At 38.0% G+C, this 21,559-nt stretch overlaps 1 protein-coding gene across 2 annotated transcripts in view; it reads left to right on the top strand.

Moving 5' to 3' along the window:
• LOC150081783 (lachesin-like) overlaps positions 1–21,559 on the top strand; it is a 466,088-nt gene that overhangs the window by 392,189 nt on the left and 52,340 nt on the right. For both annotated transcript variants that reach the window (XM_090379659.1, XM_090379658.1), the window contains exon 7: positions 6,779–7,066. In XM_090379659.1, the coding sequence (XP_090235785.1) occupies positions 6,779–7,066 (288 nt within the window). The remainder of the gene's footprint in view (positions 1–6,778; positions 7,067–21,559) is intronic.

Here is a 21,559-nt window from a genome sequence, read left to right as displayed (position 1 = left end):
ATTTCCAGCACGTCAGAAAAAAAAAAAATGAAAAACAGGTCTCTCTCTCAATATATATATATATATATGCTATAAAAGTAAAAGTGGTTAATTACGTATAACGAGTTTTGTTCAGCTCCGCGTCGTGTCTCTGTGAAGAACAGAATGAATTGTAAAGGGCCAAAAATGTGTTGGTGTAGATTTGTGTGTATTATGTGTGTGTGTTCTGTTCTGGCCTTTTGGCTACCCAGAAGCATCATTCACCTGTATAGATGATTCTGGGTACTCGTCCACACCACGGGAAGGTGGGCGAGTCCCAGTATAGCACGTACATAACGAGTATTACCTCTTTTTACTCACAACATCATTAAATTCCTCGGGCCATAGACTCCACGAAGTACTGGAAGCGTTCTAGAGGGATGCTGGCCGATGCAAATTCAATCATACCCTGCAACTACCTCGTATTAGACTTCGGTGTATCCTTGCCGCAAACAGCACTTTCGAACTCATCCCACATATGTTCCATCAGGTTAAGAAATGAGAATGGGCATGCCAGCGAAGCATACCAAGGGTACCTTCAGTCTTCTGGAACGGTCTCCCAAAGATCTGTGTCCTGTGACATGCCACAATCTCCTGCTGGAAGTAACCGTTACCAGAGGGATAAACTGTGAAAATGAAGGGGCGCACCTGTTGGACAACATTGTTCAAATAGGCTGTGGACCGAGACAATTGATCCATTGGAATCAGGGAAACTGAACGTGTACAACGAAAATACTTCCCACACCATCATCCTGCCACCACCAATCTGCAACGCTGACAGTGACTCAATGAATCTATCTTTGATTCATGCTACTGCCACTTTACTCCAACATCTCTATCATCATGGAACAACTGGAACTGGTGTTCGTTGGAGAAGGTTACATGTTTTCCATTTTTAAGCTTTATGTTGTCGGCGTTTCTGTGTCCGCTGTAGTCATAGCTGGCTGATTTTAGCTGACTACGATTCTGTCTATCTCAATGGTCGTTACACATCGCCGAGCTACCTCCTGTTACTTGAGATTCATCACTAATTATTTTCTGGTTGTTGGACCATTTCAGGGTGCACTCTACACACTGTGTTATTCCAGAAGGGTGGCAACGTCCATTACACTCGCACCTGTACTTCTGCTTTATATAGCTGGGTACAGACACACAAAACTGTCCTGATGAAGCAGTCAGTTCCTTAAATGATGGCGGTATACATAATAAATTGGCCAATCATTTTTAGCTAGTTATTATTACATGCTGATAATGATGATGAGTCAGAAATTCCATAAATAAGGTGGGTGAAAATCCATAAATAATGGGGTGAAAATCATGTCTTTTTCCATTTCAGAAACTTCGACGCTGGCACTAGTGAGCCAACGCCAGAGTAAACCTGGCACCGCGGCTCTTAAACTAGAATGAATCACTATCCCTGAAAAGATTCCGATCGCTTACTTTGGATATCCGGAAGAATTTATATTGTAGTAATAACGGTAACATACTACACCACAATATCTTAAATTCTGAACGCAAAAGACTTTGCTTATCAGGGACAGCACAGTCCTCACAAGTCTACCACTCTCGCTGCTGGCTTTCCCGGTGATCTTATTGACAGGGGGATTGAAAACCACGGGATTGGGTCAATCTGGATTGGAAAGGACAGAGACAGTTCTGAGATTTCTTCTTACTATGAAAAAATTGATCAGCCTCTGGTTAAGGTTGCCCGACAAAAATAACCGGTTTTCCTTCTGTAAAATCGGAAGAAAAAGTTCTAAAAGTAGAGTGGTTTCCCCTCCAAGTGGATTAAAAATTCTTTGCCGCAATTTGCATACAGAAGCGGTAAACGTGGTAATTACAGTACTGATTTTGATGCTAGTTACTCATTACCTGCAGGTAAATCGATTAGCGTGCTAGTGTGCTTTGCTGTAGAAAATTACTGTTCGCGATAAGAATTTTCCGTCAGCAGTTTGTATTGCATGAACACAAAGAATCATACGTCACATGACTGTGCCTTCCTCCAAACAGTGCTTCAGTTACAATACACGACAGCCTATATGATATGTATGAAAAAATAAATAATAAATACCGAATTTCTATTGGTCTGATTTTAATGATGACTCGAAATCCCATGAAAATCCATCCACTAGGAGTCCAGTTATTACATAATGACTGCAAAAAAAAAAAAAAGAATTAATAATTGGTGGATTTCTATTCGTCTCAGTTCAATTAAATTTGGAATGACTCCTCAAATAAAATCCTGTCTAAAATACCGAATATAAAATATGAAAATCCGTTCACTGGAAGTCGAGTTGTTACATGCGGACGGACTGAAATGTTGAAGACAATAGGCACGTTATGCAATAGTTTCTGAAATGTTTTTGCCGCAAAAAAAAGTTTAGAACCTAGCTGGTGAGGGTTCTGTACTATACTTTTTTGTTGCGGCATTTATTCATTTTAATATTTTGCATGCCGTTCTGTACCACACAATTTCTATTTGTAATTAGTTATTTAAATCAGACCACTTGGTAGAGTATGTTAACCTGATAACAGTAGGTATAACCTGATCTGTAATTAAAGAATTAACGAAATCATATACATCTGGACATGTTTAAAAACTAATTACTGCTCCCAGAAATACTTTAATATTTCTGACATCTTCATCTTGATTGGCAAGTGAAGCATCCTCGTAGTGAAATAACGGAAAGAACGGTTTTCCAAGTTTGACCATAAAATTTAAAAAAGGAAATTTGAAAGATCGTTGGGTATCAAAATAACCCGAACAAAATTATTATGAAATATATTTCATAAACATTTCTTTTTTTCTTTTTTTTGTGGGCGGCAGGGGAAATTTATAGTTCTCTCTCGCTGAATTTAGACTAATTTCTTCCACTCATTCAAAGATTCGACCTGAAACACATCTTGGTGCTGCTCGACAGTGATCGTATCACTTTAAAGAATGTTTCTACTTTTTTTTTTTTTTTTTCTTGACACAACGACACATCCTTGCTTTCAGCATATATGAAGTGTGGATTTTCCCAACTGTGATTCCTGACTTTTACTATTGAGTAAAGCCAGATTTCATTGGTACAAAATTTTTTAAATACACGCACCCACTAATGTTGATTGTTTCATAACATTTATATTTACATAAGTTTGGGTTTATATCTGCCTAAGGGCAGTTCAGCTACCGTACCGTACCGCACCTGTTTTTTGTACGTTCCGTTGGTGCCAAGCTTTTCACGATAAATTGCAAGAAAGTTGAACATTCTGATTGTATATAAAGGAAAATTTTTGTAAAGGCTAGAAACTGGTTGGGGGTGCTTCGCAGTGGCACTCCAATGACTGTGGAAAGTATGGCAGAAGCTGTTGTATTGCGATCTCCTTGTTCACATTTCACGAATCTTATTTTCTAGTGAGCAGTTGAGCAAGATTGTCCAGATCAAGAAAGGCTTTGATTCGACAAGTCGGAGCACAGGACCAGGTTATTCAGTCTTTTCTTTTTCCGTCCTTTTTCAGTACGCTTCAGTGTCTATTCTTCAGAACTGGTCGCTATTAAGAAAGCCTTGGACGAAGATCTACCAATAATGATTCCTCAAGTGCAATAACAGCATTGCAGAATATGCCTCTGCCAATCCACTCTTTCTTGAAACAAATTAAATCTCAGTTAACTGATATTAATCCTACAGTTACATTCTGCTGGATATCAGGGTAGTCAGTAATCCTGGAGAACAAATATGCAGATTAAGCTGCTAAAAATCCGCCCGTTAGATTCAAGTAATTGTCAGATACAGTACAGTGATTATAAATCTGTTACGCAAAAAAAAGTCTGTGCAGAACAGTGGAAGCAAATTTGGAAAGGCCGTGGTAACGATAAACTGCTACAGTAAACAAGAACTGCAGCGGTGGGCGTCAAGCTTGAGAGTGAATGGGCATGAGGAGGTTGTCTTCGCCAGCGCTCGAATAGGATACTCATTTGACGCATTTTATCTGCTTGTTAAGGAAGATCCACCACGCTGTTATGTACTGCCATTCCTTACTTACCATAAAACACATTCTTCTAAATTCACAAAAGCGACTGAAAAGAAACACGTTCATTTAACGCAGATTGGACACTCGTGACATTAAATCCTTTCTCAATAGGAAAAGCTCTAACATTTAACTTTCTTATAGGAGACGAGGCAAATATGGCTGAATTCTTTATATTCTTAAATAAGATGCAATTATTTTGAGATTTTAACTCTACCTGAACGAAAGCTTTGCAATAAAATTTAGAAATAGACGCAATTCGGTCTGAGCTTTGTGCCATAAAACAATATAACAACCAACAGGACTAGATCTGTGAGGCGTACATAGTAAGTGGAAGGACACATTTCAATATACTGGGTGGTTATAAAGTCTTTTATCGTTTTTAAAATGAATAATTAAAAATGAAGTTCTGTAGAAAAATATGATTATCACAAACATGCGTAATCCGTGATGATTTTTTTATAACGAAAAAAAGGAGTTGCAGCACCACCAGGGGCAGAAATGGATTTTATTTAACAGATTAAGTACACATAAAGCCCCATAATCAAGCCTCTGGTGGACCGGGGTCAGGTCTGATTAACGCAGAGACAGGGATAATTTTTAATGCTTTGCCTCCGCGTTCTGTGAATGTCGCAAAAAGCAGATTGGACGCTCGTGACATTAACTAAATGGAATTTTGTGAAAGGAGCCAAAAGTAATCCGTTCGAAATGCAAGTGCACAAGTGTGAGACGGTCATGGCATTATTGACACTTACCTGAAGCATGCCAAAAGCGATGGCATAAACCTCACATTGAATACATTCCAGGGAATGCAAAGAAACATGATTATGTCTAAAACGCACATTCTCAAAAAGCCCCATAATCAAGTCTCTGGTGGACCGGGGTCAGGTCTGATTAACGCAGAGACAGGGATAATTTTTAATGCTTTGCTTCCACGTTCTGTGAATGTCGCAAAAAGCAGATTGGACGCTCGTGACATTGACTAAATGGAATTTTGTGAAAGGAGCCAAAAGAAACCCTTACGGTTCCTCTTTTCAAAGCAGTTGAACAGACGTCTGCACTGACTGAATTTTCAACTCCCAAGCATGTTCATCGAATACGAGGCGTGATGAAACATGATCCTTGCAATGATCTTCGTACTGACATGTCAGCAAAATCCTATACAAACAGTTGCCTAGTTACAGCACTGCTTAAAACAAATGACACCACTAAAAGGTTAACCTGCTATTCATTTGTCTTTTGTTTTCATCGAAAAAAAAATGCATATTATCAAAGGGCATGTCATTTGTTTTAGAGTAGTGCAATACCAAGGCCAAGGCAATTCAGTGGACGGGGAGCGGTTCTGTTTTGATTAATAAGGCCCTCACAATATTCATGTTAAGTTTAAAATCATTTAGTCGTAAAAACAGTGGGCACACTAGTCCAAGCGCTTTTCGTATAGAGTACCATCATTTTATTAAATATTCTTAGCATCAAGTTTTTGCTCAGAATTTTTACTTGGGTTTTTAAAATATTTGCATGTTTTATTAGCCCCAGGGGCTCACATCTGGTGAGGCAGTCCTGAGCTGGATATCTCTCTCTCTCACACAGGGTAACTCGGGAATTTTTTTTTGGCCAGTGCAGCATAAGCCTCAGGCTTCCTTGCACTATATGGCTAATAATAATAATAATAATAATCAAAAACTTATTTCAGTAAGTTAATTAAACTTAGATAAATTTATTGAAAGTAATTTTGAATTTAATATTATTGGTAAATCACGATTTGTGTGTTATTTCTCAAAGAAAACTGCAAACATTAATTTGCTCTGTTTGTTTGTTATTTGATTTTTAGGAGCATTAGTAACTAAGGCCATATTGCTCCTGGGATATGCGGTGGTCATTCCCTGATCTTTCCGCATCCTCCGTATTTGGTGGTCACTGGCTCGTGACCCGGATCTAATCAAGAAGCGTGTGCTACGCACTACTGCTCCTGCCCACCTGACTAAGGAGTCGCCAGCAATTTGAGCATATTTTGGTTAAATTTGAATTAAGTAATTGTTCGGTTCCCAGTGGTAAATTCATTTATAAAGCGTTAAGTTGACCTGAATACATTTAAGACAGAACAGCAAAACAGACCAATTTTATCAGCATATACAAACAAAAAAGTGGGATCCGCCCTTGACCAGACATAATTCTTTTAAATTTAATTTTCATCCTGCAAAATTGATTTAGCTTAAGTTATGTGTATATGTGTGTGTGGTGTTTGCAGTGGAAAGCTCTTGCATAAGATGCAGTCGAGCTAGCTATTCTTAAATGTAATTATATTAAATTTGTTAAAATGATTGAACAACTTTGTACACTATATGTGTATTGCAGGTTTATACTTGTAGTATATTTAATACTCAATTCGAGTGGTCAAACGTGAGGGTACATTGGTATGCACGTTTGAATGGACCGCCGTTCAAATCTCCCGACTGCTCAATATCGTTCTCTTCTTGTATTTGCTCACTCTACCTTGTGAACTCTTCTGACCCTATGTGGCCATCCCGAAGTGCGTATAAAGGAATATATAAACAGGGCATTTTGTCAGTATGTTTAATCCATGGTCATTTTATTAATGATTCACAGATTTGTTAATTTCTTCGTTGTGTTGTACTAAATTCATATTCATGGTCAATATATTATACATTTCTGCACTGGTGATTCTTTTAGAGTATTTTCATTATGCAAATATTCATTTACGAGTGTAATTAATCAATTTATTCTTTAGTTCCTCCAGTTCTGTGGATTCCGAATCAGTTAGTGGGATCTTCGCCTGGAAAGGACGTCACCCTTGACTGTCACACAGAGGCCTATCCTATATCCATTGACTATTGGGGAAGAAAGCGAGGAGAAATGATCCTGTCTAACGGAAAATTTCACGTGTCTGTGAAGGACCGCACTTACAAGTCTCATGTGCGTTTAACTATAAAAAACCTTCAATCAGAAGATTTCGGTGTATACATGTGTTTTTCTAAAAACTCTCTTGGAGCAACGGAAGGCACAGTGAAATTGTACGGTAAGTTTTGTTATTGTGTGTTCACGTATAATGGTTTTTTTTTTTTTTTTTTTTTTATTATCCATACCATTATGCTTAGAACCAATAATTTTCATCCTGCAAACTATGCTTGCGGATTTTCATCCGCAAGCATAGTTGATATGGTCTGAATATTAGCAAGAAGCAAATATTTGATGTAGGTGAAATCAAGTATAAGACTCCCTTGCATCTAATTAACAAGTAACATCATCCTAACCTCCAGCACACTGCCTTACCAAACTGTGTGAAACCATGCCACATAATTTGTCGATTCCGCTCATATATTTCCAGCTCTATCAGATAGTACAAATGACAGAAATATGGGCATTTTTAAATTCATGTCCCGACTATGGCTCCAAGGACCATGCACAAACTGATAATTCCCAAACTGCAAAATGCTAGAAACCATCTAGCCTATTCCACAGCATGTGAGCAGTGGAAAACAGGAAAGCAGTTTCAGAAATACAAAATAAAACACAAGGTGACATATCAGGATGCAGAAAAACAAACAAAAAAATATGTAGGAATACAGACTCGTGTATCAATCCCTGTGAATATTTTACCTGCTAACTGTACTCTATCACTATAACCTCGCAGCAGTCTTCTAAGCAATCAGTAACTGCACAAGCAACAAACAAACAAACGATTTCAATCCCCCCACCAACCAATTAGATACTACGAACATTTATGACAAATCTGACCACGAGAAAAGATTATCGATACTGAACGTCGACCCGTCTTCCTTAAAAAGAGAAAAAACTAAAACTGACCTAAAGAAACTGGATAACTCGAAGACATAGACAGATTTGTCTTCTGCTAAACATAAATATTGTGCAATATAATTCAGTGGAGCTGTCAGGTTTACAAAACAGTAAATAGGACATTTAATCAAACGTTATAAATTGGGTGATTATAACGGTCGACAAGAAACAAACCTGAGTTCGCAAGTAACACCTTAGATTAAAAAGTACACGCCTTACTAACAGAAATACTGCAACTGCTACCCAGGTGGCGTGGGCATCCTTGTAGCGATAACTATACCAGTCAGACATATTCCTTTACAGACAGATCTAGACGCAGTCACGGTGCGCATAAATATCGTAATTACTATGAGCCTTGTATCTTCGTATTGACCAGAAAATCTTCCATACGCTACAAAAGACCTTGAGGATTTGCTTATTCAGCCACGTTCCCGACTCTGCTTGTTGGGGGATTTCGACGTTTACCACCCTTTATGGGGATCATCTGAACGGACTGGTCATGTAAGTGAAACTGTTCTATTAAACATGTTCTGTTAAACATTTCACTCACACACACATCTATCCAGTGGGCCAACATGAGCCTTTGATCTTCAATTAAACAAATACAGAATACAGCTGATTCTCTACTTCTTTAATTGCATATACCTGGAGAATCCTAGTTTCCAGCTTCCTTTCAATTGTGCTGGCCTTTCCAAAGCCTGAGAAGGATCATTCAGATCTAAAAAATTACCGGCCAGTCTCACTGATCAGCTAACACTGCAAACAATGATTCATGACCGCTAGAATCCTACCTTGAATCACAGAATTTGTTGAACATAAATCAATATGGATTTCGCAAGAATAGGCCCTCTCTAGACCTCATGGTGAAAGAAGACTCGCATATTCGCAATGCATTCATGGGAAATTAGCACTAGATATGGTCTGCATTGATATACAGAAAGCTTTTACTAGTACCTAGTGGTACAGCCGCCAGGTAGTATCAGAATTCATGACAGGCATACACTCGGACTACTAGGTAAGCTGCCAATATTTATCCAAAGCTTTCTACACAGCAGAACATTTCAGGTTCTTTATCATAACGCAGAAGGGTATACAGTACCTGTTACTAACAGAATCCAATTTAGGGTTCAAGTCTTAATAGCAAGCTTAACGTTTTAGAGCACATAAACTGTATATGAATTACTGTTCAAAGAAAATGGGCATACTCCGATTGATCGCTGCCATGATGTTGAGCGCAGATCGTGTGATTTTTCATTTATATCGATACCTAATTAGATCCATCTTAATTATGGTGCTCCTGTATACATTTCTACTAGGAAAAAGTGCACTAAAGTGGATTAATCCGATTCAACTTAATGCAGTGAGGATTGCTCTGGGTGCCTTCATAACATCCCCTGTCCAACGTATTTTTATTGAAGCTTACGAACTATCATTATTCCTTCGAAGAAAAATGCTGCTACTAAATTATGCAGAGAAACTTAGTTTCCCTTCCCATTCTATTGGACCATATCTTTTTGACCCAAAGTGGGTTGCGTACTACAGAAATAAGCCAAACTCAAACAGACCCGCTGGTCTCAGACTAAGTGAATTAGACGCAAATTGGGAAATACACCTTTGCAAAATGAATCAAGAAACAGATAATATAGCTCCTCCATGGAATTTCTACTTGCCATCCGTCCTCTGGCGATTTACTTCCTCAAATGAGAAAAAGAACCCCCAAGGAAATCTGAACACTGGGTAACTCCATAGTTGACGTACAGAATGGTGCCGGTTTTTTTGCTGGATCCCTGCTCAAACCGGATTTTGGAGGAATGAACGAGCAGATGAAGCAGCCAAAGTTCCAAATACCACGGACATGACTCCTATTGAAATGCCTTTCCATGACTATAGATCTCTCATCCGCAAAGCCTGTACAAATCAATGGGCATTATTAGGGCTAAGGCAGTTGAGTAACTGACTGTTATCAACAGGAGAGAAATGTGGTTTCGCTTCTCTGTTACAACTACAGGAACCTCTGGTATTAAAGCATAATCATTGGAGGTGATGAAAATCCACCTGAAATATTCGCAAATCTAGAAAAAATCCATTTATTTTCACGTATCTAATTAGGTCATATGGAACTATAACTAGCCCCTGTACTGTATCGGGATACTTTGATAGGTACAAGTATGGCGAAAGTTACCCTTGTGTCATTAAAATTTTATTTTAAAAAAGCAACTTTTCTCTAAAAGGGCCATTTTAATATAAAAAACGAAGGAAATTTTTGAGGCCACTTATCGGATATTTTCCCATCGATTCCAGCTCAGACTCGTTATCGGAGTTGCTAGAATCGCCACTACCGATAATGTCACCCAGCTCCCATAATTTCTTTCCTCAATGTTCCACGTGTCACACAATTACTCCAATGTTCTGCTGTAAGCCTCACTCCTGTTCTTTGCCTTTTCCATCGAATTCGGGCAAAAATGATAGGGTGGAGGGCGAACATTTTTTTTTCTAGTTAACAGGGAGTTTCGCCGCGTTTACTGACGCAGTCACTCTGTTGTTCCGTGTGATGAAGCGAGGATAACTAGTTTGCTGCGTTTATTCACTTCTAGAATGAATAAACACACGTCAAAGAAAAAATGCGTTGCTTATTAAAGTGACTCCGTGTCGGAAGCATTTCTTTTTCTCTGTCTGATTGGTAAAGCTTGAAATCACAAAATTCATGAGAATAAAATATAAAATTTAAAACTTACAATTTAAATAGAAAATACTGTGATCAATATTAACATTGTCTGACAGATCAGCTAAACCACTTTAGCTTCTTTCATTTTGTTAGAAGCAACTGGGTTTTTGCTTATGCTTTTTGGCTTACTTAATTTAACTGAAGACGCAATATAACCTAAGTAGTCCTTAGGCCCGAAATAACAATACCAATACCAATTTAACATAATGGATTGAAAATTTTAAATATAGTTTAATTAAAGAAGGCAGGAAGAAACGCAAGGCAGTTCTTTCACTTGAAAAAAAAAAGTGCGGTTTATTGGATTGGAGAAGGGTGATTTTGTGTAGAAATTTCTTAATCATTACAGTACTCAAACTAACGAAGCATCATTTCTGAATTCAACTATTGAACTCTGTCTTCAGGCCAAGATATTAGTTCCACATTAATTGAAAAGCTACTGACGGGTTTGTATACTTCACCTTTTGGTTACAGTATCGAATAATGATCATTTATTTATTAAACAATATCGAAGTGCAAGGAGGAAGCTTTTCAATTAATGTGGAACGAACCTTACACATCGATATTGTTTAATAAATAAATTATCATTATTCGATACTGTAACCAAAAGGTGAAGTATACAAACCCGTCGCGGTCTTGGCCAGAAGTTTAACAATAAAGACAACGTTTAATTTCAATTCAGGAGGATTTAAAGACGAAGTCCACTGATCTGATGTTCATCAGTCGTGCAGGGGTGTGACTGGAAGGATCGCTGGATGTAAACTCTTGCGACGGTAATTCTTATTCCTCGCAAACCTTAAGATGTCACAGCCAAGGCATTGAGAGCTGAGAGCATTTCGGTTGGAGGAAATTTCTCAGATCCTAGAATTCTATTATTTGAAATCGGTATCGGAATAGGCGCCAATCTGAGCCTACTGAGAGAAATAGGGATCACTTACGGAATAGGCCTCCCAAAAGTTAGGCTTAAAGATAAGGGCTATCGTTATCTTCACTGAGAATAGGATCCATCTTTCATATATCAAGTCAGGTATCCATCTCATATATCCACCTCTCATATGTCGGTCCAGGAGACTTGTCATAGACATTCTCTCAGGTATTTCAAGCTAGGGCTTGTTACCTGGGAATCTAAAACTCTAAGAACTGATATTTAGGTGACACTTGACTCAAGTGGACCGAATTTCGGTAAACTCCGATCGTTCTGCGACACCCAAATGCTCTGCGTGCACTTTCGCGATGGTGGGACTGTGTAACTTTGGGTATGAACTCCATGTGAAGGATCCGAATTATTGCACCTTGGGTACTGCAGGTAGCCAGGTGTAAGCAGGAGTCGAGGTGTCGCATCCACTCCACAGAGAAAATGTCGCCCCGCTGTGTTACTAAAAAATGCTAGGTGGTAAATGACTCGTCAACCGGAGCAATGCCACCACTGCACTTATTGGAGGCTTGAAGATGAAACCCATGTTTAGTTTTCACTGAAAAGCTCCGGGAACCCTCATTCTCTTCCATCATGCAATATGATTGACGTTTTTTCAGATTATGATGGGCATCATGGCAACATCCAACCTTCCTTGCATTTCGAGGGTACAACTCTAGGAGTCTTCTGGAAATCAGCTCGTATATAATCTCGCTGCCCCTATTCTGCCAGAGAAGGGACTATTGGGATTCTGAGTACACTGTGTATGCAGAGGAAATTGTCGAAGGCACGTTATCTGCCCTTGTGCACGAAATACCCAAAACAATTCATTACTTCATGCGACATGCCCTCCTCTACATGCCTTTTCTTTGCTACTGAATACATCACGAACAGTCAAATTAATAGAAATAGAACATAGAACAAATTTAACTGCGAAAAGATCTAAACCGTCCAAACACTTCCTCTTAATTTCACATGTATACGTAGTCTCAGTTCCAATTTCAATAATGTCCATTTCCACTTACAGTCTGCCCAGCCCCATTTACTTTTTCTGACAGAATCCGGGTTATTGGTATTCAACATATATTCAACAATTGCTCTCCTTCCCACACCGGGTGGAAAAGATCTAGTTAAAATCCGGTCAATGAAGCGAGAAGTTTTTATGTGCCTTTTTTTAACTGGCTTAGTTAGTCGATCACAGGCGAAGGTAGCATTGTTTTTTCTCCTGAAAACTCGGGTTATCATCCAGCAATTTAGGGACATATTATGTACAGCGCAATATGGGCTGTTGCTGATGCCCCTAAAACCCTATATTAACCACCCAAACCCAATTATTTGCTGTATTATTTCTTTCGTTTCAAAGGCTACATTTGTGAATTATCCGGTCTTGTATTCCCTGTCACAGATTTAGTAATTTGGAATCTCCTCTTTTCGGTCGTATGTGGCTTAAAATCTCTGTACACCATTCCGTGAAATTCATTTGTTGCCTTTATCACTCTCCTAATTCCATTAATCATAGGAACTTTCTGACTTCCCCTCTTTGAAAGTCGACTTTTTCCTGTTCAACTGTCCTAACAGTCACATGATTTTCCTTGGCGATTTTAATATTAACAACTCCAATGGCTTTGGTTTTCTACTCATAGGGAAACAACTGGTCGCTCTGGTGAGTCTTTTGCAATTACTAATAACCTCGCACAGATTGTATATTTACTCACACAGAATACCAGATAATCTTGACCAAACAACCAATACTTTTGATCTTTTTCTCACAAACAACCCCACCAATACACGATCGTTGAGAGTGGTCCTCTAAAGTACCTCAGATCACAACTTAGTGATGGCCTCTTCTCCAATGGAGCCTTTCTTAGTCTCATATTGTTTGTTATTACGAGAATGCCAAATTGGATGATCTGCGAGATTTCTTTTCTTCTTTTCCTTGATCGGGTTATTGATTTAAATATTCTGGTGCCAATGTTTGCCCAGATTGTGCCAGCAAAATTATTCTTTTAGGAATGAAATACTTTATTCCACATTCACCTTAAAATCTCGTTCTTTATTTGAACCTTGTTTTCCCAATAGATGTACTACGGCTGTTGAGATAAGAATGTCGCATATCGCAATTAGCTCACATCTAAATCTCCAGGTTAATTTTTGCCTACATCAAAACTGTCAATAACTATAAACCAATTATTCATCAGCCCAAATTAGACTTTAAACAGGCCAAGAATAGAAAACGTACTTCTTGTAAAAAAAGTATTCGAGCATTCTGGTCTCTTACATCGGTACATCGGTACTTCCACCTCTATTAAAACCTAATGGTTCTACTGCCACCTCAGCTGAAGATAAAACCTACTTACTAGCATCCTACATTTCCTCTAACTCTTGTATTGACGATCTTGGTAAACCACTTCTTACCATTCCCATTACATTCCATTCAGTGCATCCTGTGGTCTTCCATCAAAGGGATTCCAGAAGAATTTCGAACTATCTTTTTTGCTAAGAAAACTGCAGGTCCTGATGGTATTTCGCTGCTTTTTCTCACAGGATGTTCTATCCTGTTCTTCTGAGCTTACTACTGTTCCGTGGAATATTGCGCTTTCTTATTCGACTGGTGTGTTTGCCGCTAGCTAGTTCTTAAAAAGGGTGAAAATCCCTCTCATCCCATTATTGTCCCATGCACTTACTTCTGCTTATTTCTAAATAAATGAGAAATATATTAACCGGCAACTCGTAAACTATCTTGAACTTTCCATTTGATCAATGATCACTAATAGGGATTCCTTCAGTATCGATTCACTGGTGATATTCCTGCTTGTATTACCGATCTGTGGGCGGCAAATTCAGTGGAAAAGATTCTTGAAACTGAAGCAGTTGCTCTTGAAATTTCAAAGGCTTTTGATTGTGTTTGGCATAAAGGTTTCCTAAGTAAGCTTTCATCTTATGGATTATCGACTGCATTTTGTAATTGGGTGTCTAGTTTTCTCTCTGATCTCACTATTAGTGATGCTAGAAGGCTCTCTGCCGTCTAACTTCTCCACTAATGCTGGTGTTTCCCAAGGTTCAGTTGTTTCTCCCACTCTTCCTCTTGTGTGATATCCCCAAAAAGGATACATGTGCTCCTATGCTTAACTTCTGTGACAATCAGATTTCTAGTCAAGATCACACATCTGTATTAGGGATTACTCTGACTTCTAATCTCTCTCTCTGTATTAATTGATTTATTGTAAACTGCACTGACCTGGTGGTCATGCCGGAGTATAAACAAGAATTTTTTTTTTTTTTAATTAAAAGAGCTACACATATTTTGGCAATGCAGAAGACGTATTCTCGGGAATCTGTGGTAAAATCTGCTGGGTTAGTTGATTACAGTAATTAATGAGGACATCTGTATTAACTTTTATGAAATCTCCATAACTCCATGGATTAATCCTGTCATCATTGGCTTCATTCAGACGAAGATCAGGGCTTTTATCTTCTATGGGAGGATTGTCTACTTGAGAGTTATATGTTATGCCAACGAAAGAACTACTATTTTCGAGGCCTGATAATTCTACAGCGCGGTCGCTGAATTAGAAGGTTTCACCCGTTGCTTGGGGGGATAATATCATTCCATGAGAAGTAAGTAGTTGTGGACAAGATGACGATTCGTTAAGTGAACACGAAACTATATGGTGAGGGCTTATATGAATATCTACAGACTTTATCCTGCAACAGCATGCGCTAAATTTTGTACTTTCTCACTTTCAGCCCTTCAGGCTGAAAGTGAGAAAGGCCAAAACAGCTCAAGAAACAAATAGCTTTACATCTCATACAGAAAGACCAATAAGAACTGAATATTTTGAACTTTACATTTTGAGCGCTTTTTATAGATTCGCCTTTCTTTTCAAGATTAAGCCTGGTTTTGTATATAGCACTCTCGTGGGTAGAACAGTTGGTATAATCATCATCCCCCGCACTCCGGTTAAAAAAAAAAAAGACCTCAGTTCTAATCCCGTAAATGAAGCAAGGCATTTTTATGATTTTTATTTTTCAAAACTTGACTGAGTTAGTCGGTCTCAGGCGAGGGTAACATGGATTTTTCGTCCCGCAAACAAAAGTCGCCCATAGAACACGGCTAATGTACAGACATAATATATACGGCGCAATATGGTCTAAGTCGCTAATTCGTCTAAACCCTTACAACCAAGCTTGATATGTAGCTAAAAAAAAAAGGGTACTCTGAATCTTTGAAGGATCTCCTGCAATAGATTTATTTCAGCAGGCAGGGAGGTAACAATGGTCATATAGCTAGTGTCCACTAAACGCGTTTATTTTAAACATGGAACTAAAAGATATTAGAAGATGACGTCCTTCTCTGGAGACGTGTATTCTTAAGAATAAAATAAAATAAATAAGTGAAACACCTACCTTTTTTATTTTTTAAACTAAATCTTCATGCACGAGAAGATGAGCATTTAACTGATGACTTCCAGATCATCCATGAGGACAAGAATTTATTCGTTGTAGTCATTGTTGAAATGATTAATTGTTAACTTCTCTGACCGAATGTTCAGAGTAGTGTTGAAATATAAACATACATTGTTCAAATGGAACATTTACTGTATTTTAAAAGCGGTATCTCCCATAACATTAACGTTTCCTGTAATATTTACCATTGAAACAAAAGTGTTCTTTTTTTCAATGGTAAATAAATGGGGAAGACAAAGTTTCTAAATCAAACATCCTCTCAGAGATCAACAGGTAATGAAGACATCACTAAAGATCAAGGTAACACTGATAAATCAGTTCAGACTAACCGCCTATATGCTATAATACTAACAATTTCTTTTTTCAACCTTTATAAGCTTGTTGTGCGATTTGAATCTTTTAAATGAATTTGTGTGTACATATGAACATTTAAGATTCTTTCCACGGACGATATGACACCCTTGAACAGTACTTTCAGAAGCAAGGAACCCTTTCCATGGTTTGGCCAAAGTGATTTCCACACTTTAGTCCCATAGATACATACTGTACATGAGACATTCTAGAGGTAGCAAAAATCGTATCCGAGTTAGTCCATCCAGGGCAAAAGTTGCAAGTCGGTTCTCCTGAAAAGTTTTCATAAATAGATGTAGAATGCACGCAATTAGAGACACAACGTACTTAATTGCCACGAATTTCGGCCTAATTGAAATCAAATTAGTCTGCCTCCCGCTACAAACCCAATATGGAACTCAAGAGTGCCATATCCATATTGTAAGTGGACCAGTTTTCTTCTGACCATGTAAATTTGTTTTTAAGTTGCTAGATGACTGTGAAGCTTGTGCAGGAATTCTAAAGCATTGTTTTAACTTTTCTCGCATTTGCCATTAAAGTGTGAACTTGTTTTGATTAATTCTCCTGGTGTGTGCGTGTGTGTGTGTGTGTGTGCTCAAACCGATACTTCACTGACATTATTTATTCGGTAACAAATTTGCTGCCTAAAGAGCGCTCCTTGATACTTAGCCAAAATCAAATAGTTTGTACCTCTGAGACTTTTAACTGTTTAAATAACGCTGTAGAAACTTTTTTTATTTTTATTTTTTTTTTTTATAAGTGAAAAAAATTAACATCGCTTGGCATTCACTATTTATTTCCTTTGGGATGTTTACAAAAAGTCTTCTCTTTCCAGACAAAAGTTCCACGTAGCCATAAGAATAACGCAATTAACTAATTAATTAAATTGCGTTCTCTGAATCTTCCGTACCGGCGTGTGTAATGCTTCTCGTTAGCAGATTTTTTGCATTAAAACTCAATTCCATTACAGAAGACAATGATGTTTCAGGTATATGCCCGCGAAGAGCTGCTGGGTTGAAATAATGACAGAGGATAACGTACAGTCAGAGCAATCTTATTAACGGTTTTTTTTTTTTTTTTTATGCCTAAGACGTGTCTGAACTCGATAAAATTGAGATTTCTGAATGTGCCGGTGAGAAAATAACTTAAAGATTTAGACTGAAGAAGAATATCACTGTAGACGGGACTAAGGCTAGTCGTTGGGGAGGACGCATGGTTAAAAATTTACTTTTTTACTTCATACGTAATTAGGACAAAGGGCGGGTGTTTTCTGTTTGGCAATAACCGAAGTATTCTGCACCATCTTATGTTCGTGTTATCTTCATTAATACGCTCTTATCACGCTCCTGTTTATTAAGATGAAAGGACCTTCCTTAACTTAATCCTGTTATATAAATAACGTGATTTACTGACTGGAGAGAGAGAGAAAAGAAAAGTGAATATTATTAAACTCGGCATATTGATTGGATTATCTTACAAGTTCATTTAGAATTTTCGGAAGTCTTGTAGCCATCGGAGTTGTCACACTTTATCGATGGCTTAGTTTTGCGTCCACTTTTAAGAATTAAACTATTCTTAACTAGAAATTTGTGTTAGTCAGTAAAGAAGAGACGATAGTACCAACACGACTGATGTTGTAGTTGAGAAAACCCGAAGGGGGATAAATGTCCTGAGAAAGAAGTACAAAAATAATGCTCTGGCTATTCTCGGTATAGGAGAATATCAGATTCTCACTCATCTTAACCATAACGAAACTCAGTAGGACACTCTTTAGTATTTTGTAGCTACTTGACTTTTATGACTCGAGTTTTATTCCTGCCCTGCCCTTCCTTTATTCGTAGTCGGTTTTCAGGCACCCACACATCAGCGGGAATTTAAAATACAATTAATGCCCTCGCTTTCTTCCTAGTACTTATTCAAAACTGTGACTGACTGTATTCATTTGTACGTTTTTGGGATGGAAAATAATACCGAAAGAACTTGTAGGGAGAACCTTGCACCTCCCCGTGAGAATGGGTGACTCATACCAAAGGTGAAAAAAGCCCATTAGAAATTCCTCGGTTTACGATTGTGTTTGACCTCGGATTTTTCAAAAAGAGCATCAAGTGACTAAGCGAATATTCTATCATAATGGTCGCAATCAAGTAATTTCGAACTTGTGCATAATGGGTCAATCACACGCCTTCACGTTGAGCCCGTTCCTTCCAGTGGGTCTATTATAAGAATGATTAGTTTCCACACCATTCATCTGCAAAGAGTTTCTTATCTGATAGGCATTAGGTGCTCCTAGTAACTAAATATTAAAGCCAGATATGTTTCTGTCTCCTTTTTGTTCAGGTGTTGCAGACTAGACTAAAGTGACCATTTTATGGATGGTTCTGCTTATTAAGCCAAATGGACAGTAATAGAAAAATACATAAATAATAATAATAATAATTCCTTCTACTAATAATAATAACAATGCCCTTGAGGGTAGTAAAATGGATAACATCGCTCCTCTCACACCGTGTGGAAGAATTCTGAGCTTTATGGCAACTAGAATCGTCTGAGTCCAATTTATATTTCTAATAATAATTTGTCTGTTGGGTAATATAGGAGAACTGGATTTGATAAACATCAGAAGCAAAGATATAAATTTCATCCAAGATAATTTCACGTCTGCGTTCAAAGTGAAAGAATGTTTTTTTTTTAAGAACGTCTATTTCCTGTGCATCCTCGGCGTGACTGAGAATACTACTCAACAAAGTTCTGCAAAGGAGGATATATCACTATTTAGCGACAGGTCATCGGTAAAATCCTCAAAAGAGAGACTTTCAGTGTCCTTAAATCTTGGCATCCCACATGGCCCGTTCAAGACTGAAAGGCTAATTTTCTTTTTTATTTAATCACTGGACTTTCTTCAAAAGAAATCTCGACAACCTTCCCAGTGTGCTCAACCTTATACATTCAGAGCACAAACGCGCGAAGAGTGTTAAATGAAGAGTGTCATTAGGAGTTCCCGATGGGATACCTTGCGCGGTAAGCGGTTTGCCGATTAATGGTGTCCTCGTTTTAGCATTTTCCAGTCTTTTAGAAGACAGGCATGAACTGAAGCAAACAAAGTATGTTTTCCGCAAAAGACTTTCAAAGAATACAAAATTGAAGAGGTCGGATATTTAAAAAAAAAAAAAAAACCTTCAAAGATGGCTAATTTTCAAAGCGATCAGAAAGTTTAAATGTTACCCGTTTTACAAGGGCTAAAGGTTACAAAATTTTAAATGGCATACGTTTAGTTTATAATAGCATAAGTTTATCTCTTTAGATACAAATTTTTAGCATAAGTATGGTATAGATAAAATATTTGACGTAAATTAAATATCTGATGTCAGAAAGTAAATTACACAACTGTAAATTTGAATTTATCAATTGATTTATCAGTTCAGAATTTTCTTTCGGTAATAGACCTTGAATAAACGAATGAAAACTTGGTAGGGTGCTTGGATAAAAGAGCTCATGTTTATTGGGAAGTATTTCGTTTTCGTCTCTCTCTTTATTAAATAAAAATCGGAAGAATAAAAACCATGAAAATGAAATTTGAAATGTCAAATGTAATGTTACATTTGTAAGCACAATTGTAGAGCCTCTATAGCTTCTTCCCTGTTCAACAGAAATCGAATACATGAACTTCATCCATAAAATGGAAATATTATGAAAGTAATTGAATATTTGATTCAGTGCGTTAATCCTGATTTAATTTTTTTGTCTGGAATCCGATGACAGTCACTGCAACTTGTTCATTATTATAACTAGTTAACATGCAGGGTGGAGCGCTTTTCTGCTGCTGCTTCGTCCTTATCAAGACTCCAGCCGTAGAAGTCCAAAGTAGCAGGTCATTGAACTCGTTTTTTTTTTAATTTTCGGCTTATACTCTGGGACGAACACACGATCAGAGGAATTTACAAGACAGAGAGAATACAATAAAAAGCACCATGTTTATCAGCCGCATCTTGATCTCTGGTCACTCAAAGCATGTGTATTTGTGTACCCTCGGGTTGACCTCTCGGCTATGGCGGCCTTTTCCATTTCTTCCTCCTCTGCATTTGAAAATCCTTCATTTTAGAGAGTGGCTTAGCTAGGCATAGAAAGGCAAGAGGGTGCCGACCGGGCTAGCCGGGTGGGTAAAGTGCCTGCCTGGTAACCTAAAGGTCGCGGGTTCGTATCCCGCCTCGGGCTTGGATCAAAGTACTGCAAAAACCTTGGGAGGTGCATTATGGCCACAGAAGCTAATGCGCCAACAACTACCAAAACAAAAAACAAAAGCAAGCGGGTCTAACCGATGTACCCTATTTCTGAAGCATACGAAATTAGAAGTAACGGCCACAGAGCACTTGTAGAATTTTCTCTCAATTTATCATCCCCTCTTGTTAGAGCATTGCTTTTGCAGACGAACTTTGGTGGTTGTTGCTTTCTCCGATGGCATTGGTGGTGACGATCTCAGCTATCCACGCCATATGGAAAATAATTCAAATTCCAGCGAGACAAGAGGAATTTCCGTGGGCTTTTTTTTCCACCTTGGCACAGTTAGTCGGGCTCGGGGAATGTCGGCTGTATAGTATTTTCTCCCATAAACTGTTTCTATTCAGAAAATCTGCCAAACTGATCACAGAATACGATGATTTACAAACACAATACACTGAGGAATGGCGATCTTAAATGGCTTAGTATTAATTCAGAACGATAGCAATTAAACAAATACTTGTGATTAAGAACTCCAACCACCACAACCGACTGTCAATTTCTAGTCTTTCAAAACAACTGCATATACAGACTGGGCAAAGTGAGTACCCTTATGAAGGCCAGTACTCTTGAGTATTAGAATTTTCTTACAGTAATAGACCTTAAATAAACAAATGAAAATAAAGTGCTTGGATAAAACAGCTCATGTTTATTGAACAGAACTTCGTTTTCAACTCTCTTTTTAATTTTCTTTCTCTGAATTATAGAATGACGTTCTTTCAAAGGACAAAAGGATTTCTATTCTGACTTAATCATTTTGTTGTCAATCATTATTTTTGCAGAAGGGATGCAAGCGGATGAGCAAAAGGATGCAACGATCAATTAACTATTTATGTCACAGTTATAGAGCAAGTCGACGAGAAGGGCTGTATCCTGTGCTCGGCCTACATCGACTACCGCAAGGTCGTCGACTCCTTACCTCATAGCTGTCTAAGAGAGACGCTGAAGATCTACGAAGTCAACCCGACGATGACAAATTTCCTAAA

The sequence above is a fragment of the Mastigoproctus giganteus genome, chromosome 8, assembly GCF_048544385.1.
Source record: "Mastigoproctus giganteus isolate SK-2022 chromosome 8, ASM4854438v1, whole genome shotgun sequence".
Lineage (NCBI taxonomy): Eukaryota > Metazoa > Arthropoda > Arachnida > Uropygi > Thelyphonidae > Mastigoproctus > Mastigoproctus giganteus.
Note: the sequence above shows the minus strand (reverse complement) of the source record. Positions and strands in the feature narration are given on the sequence as shown.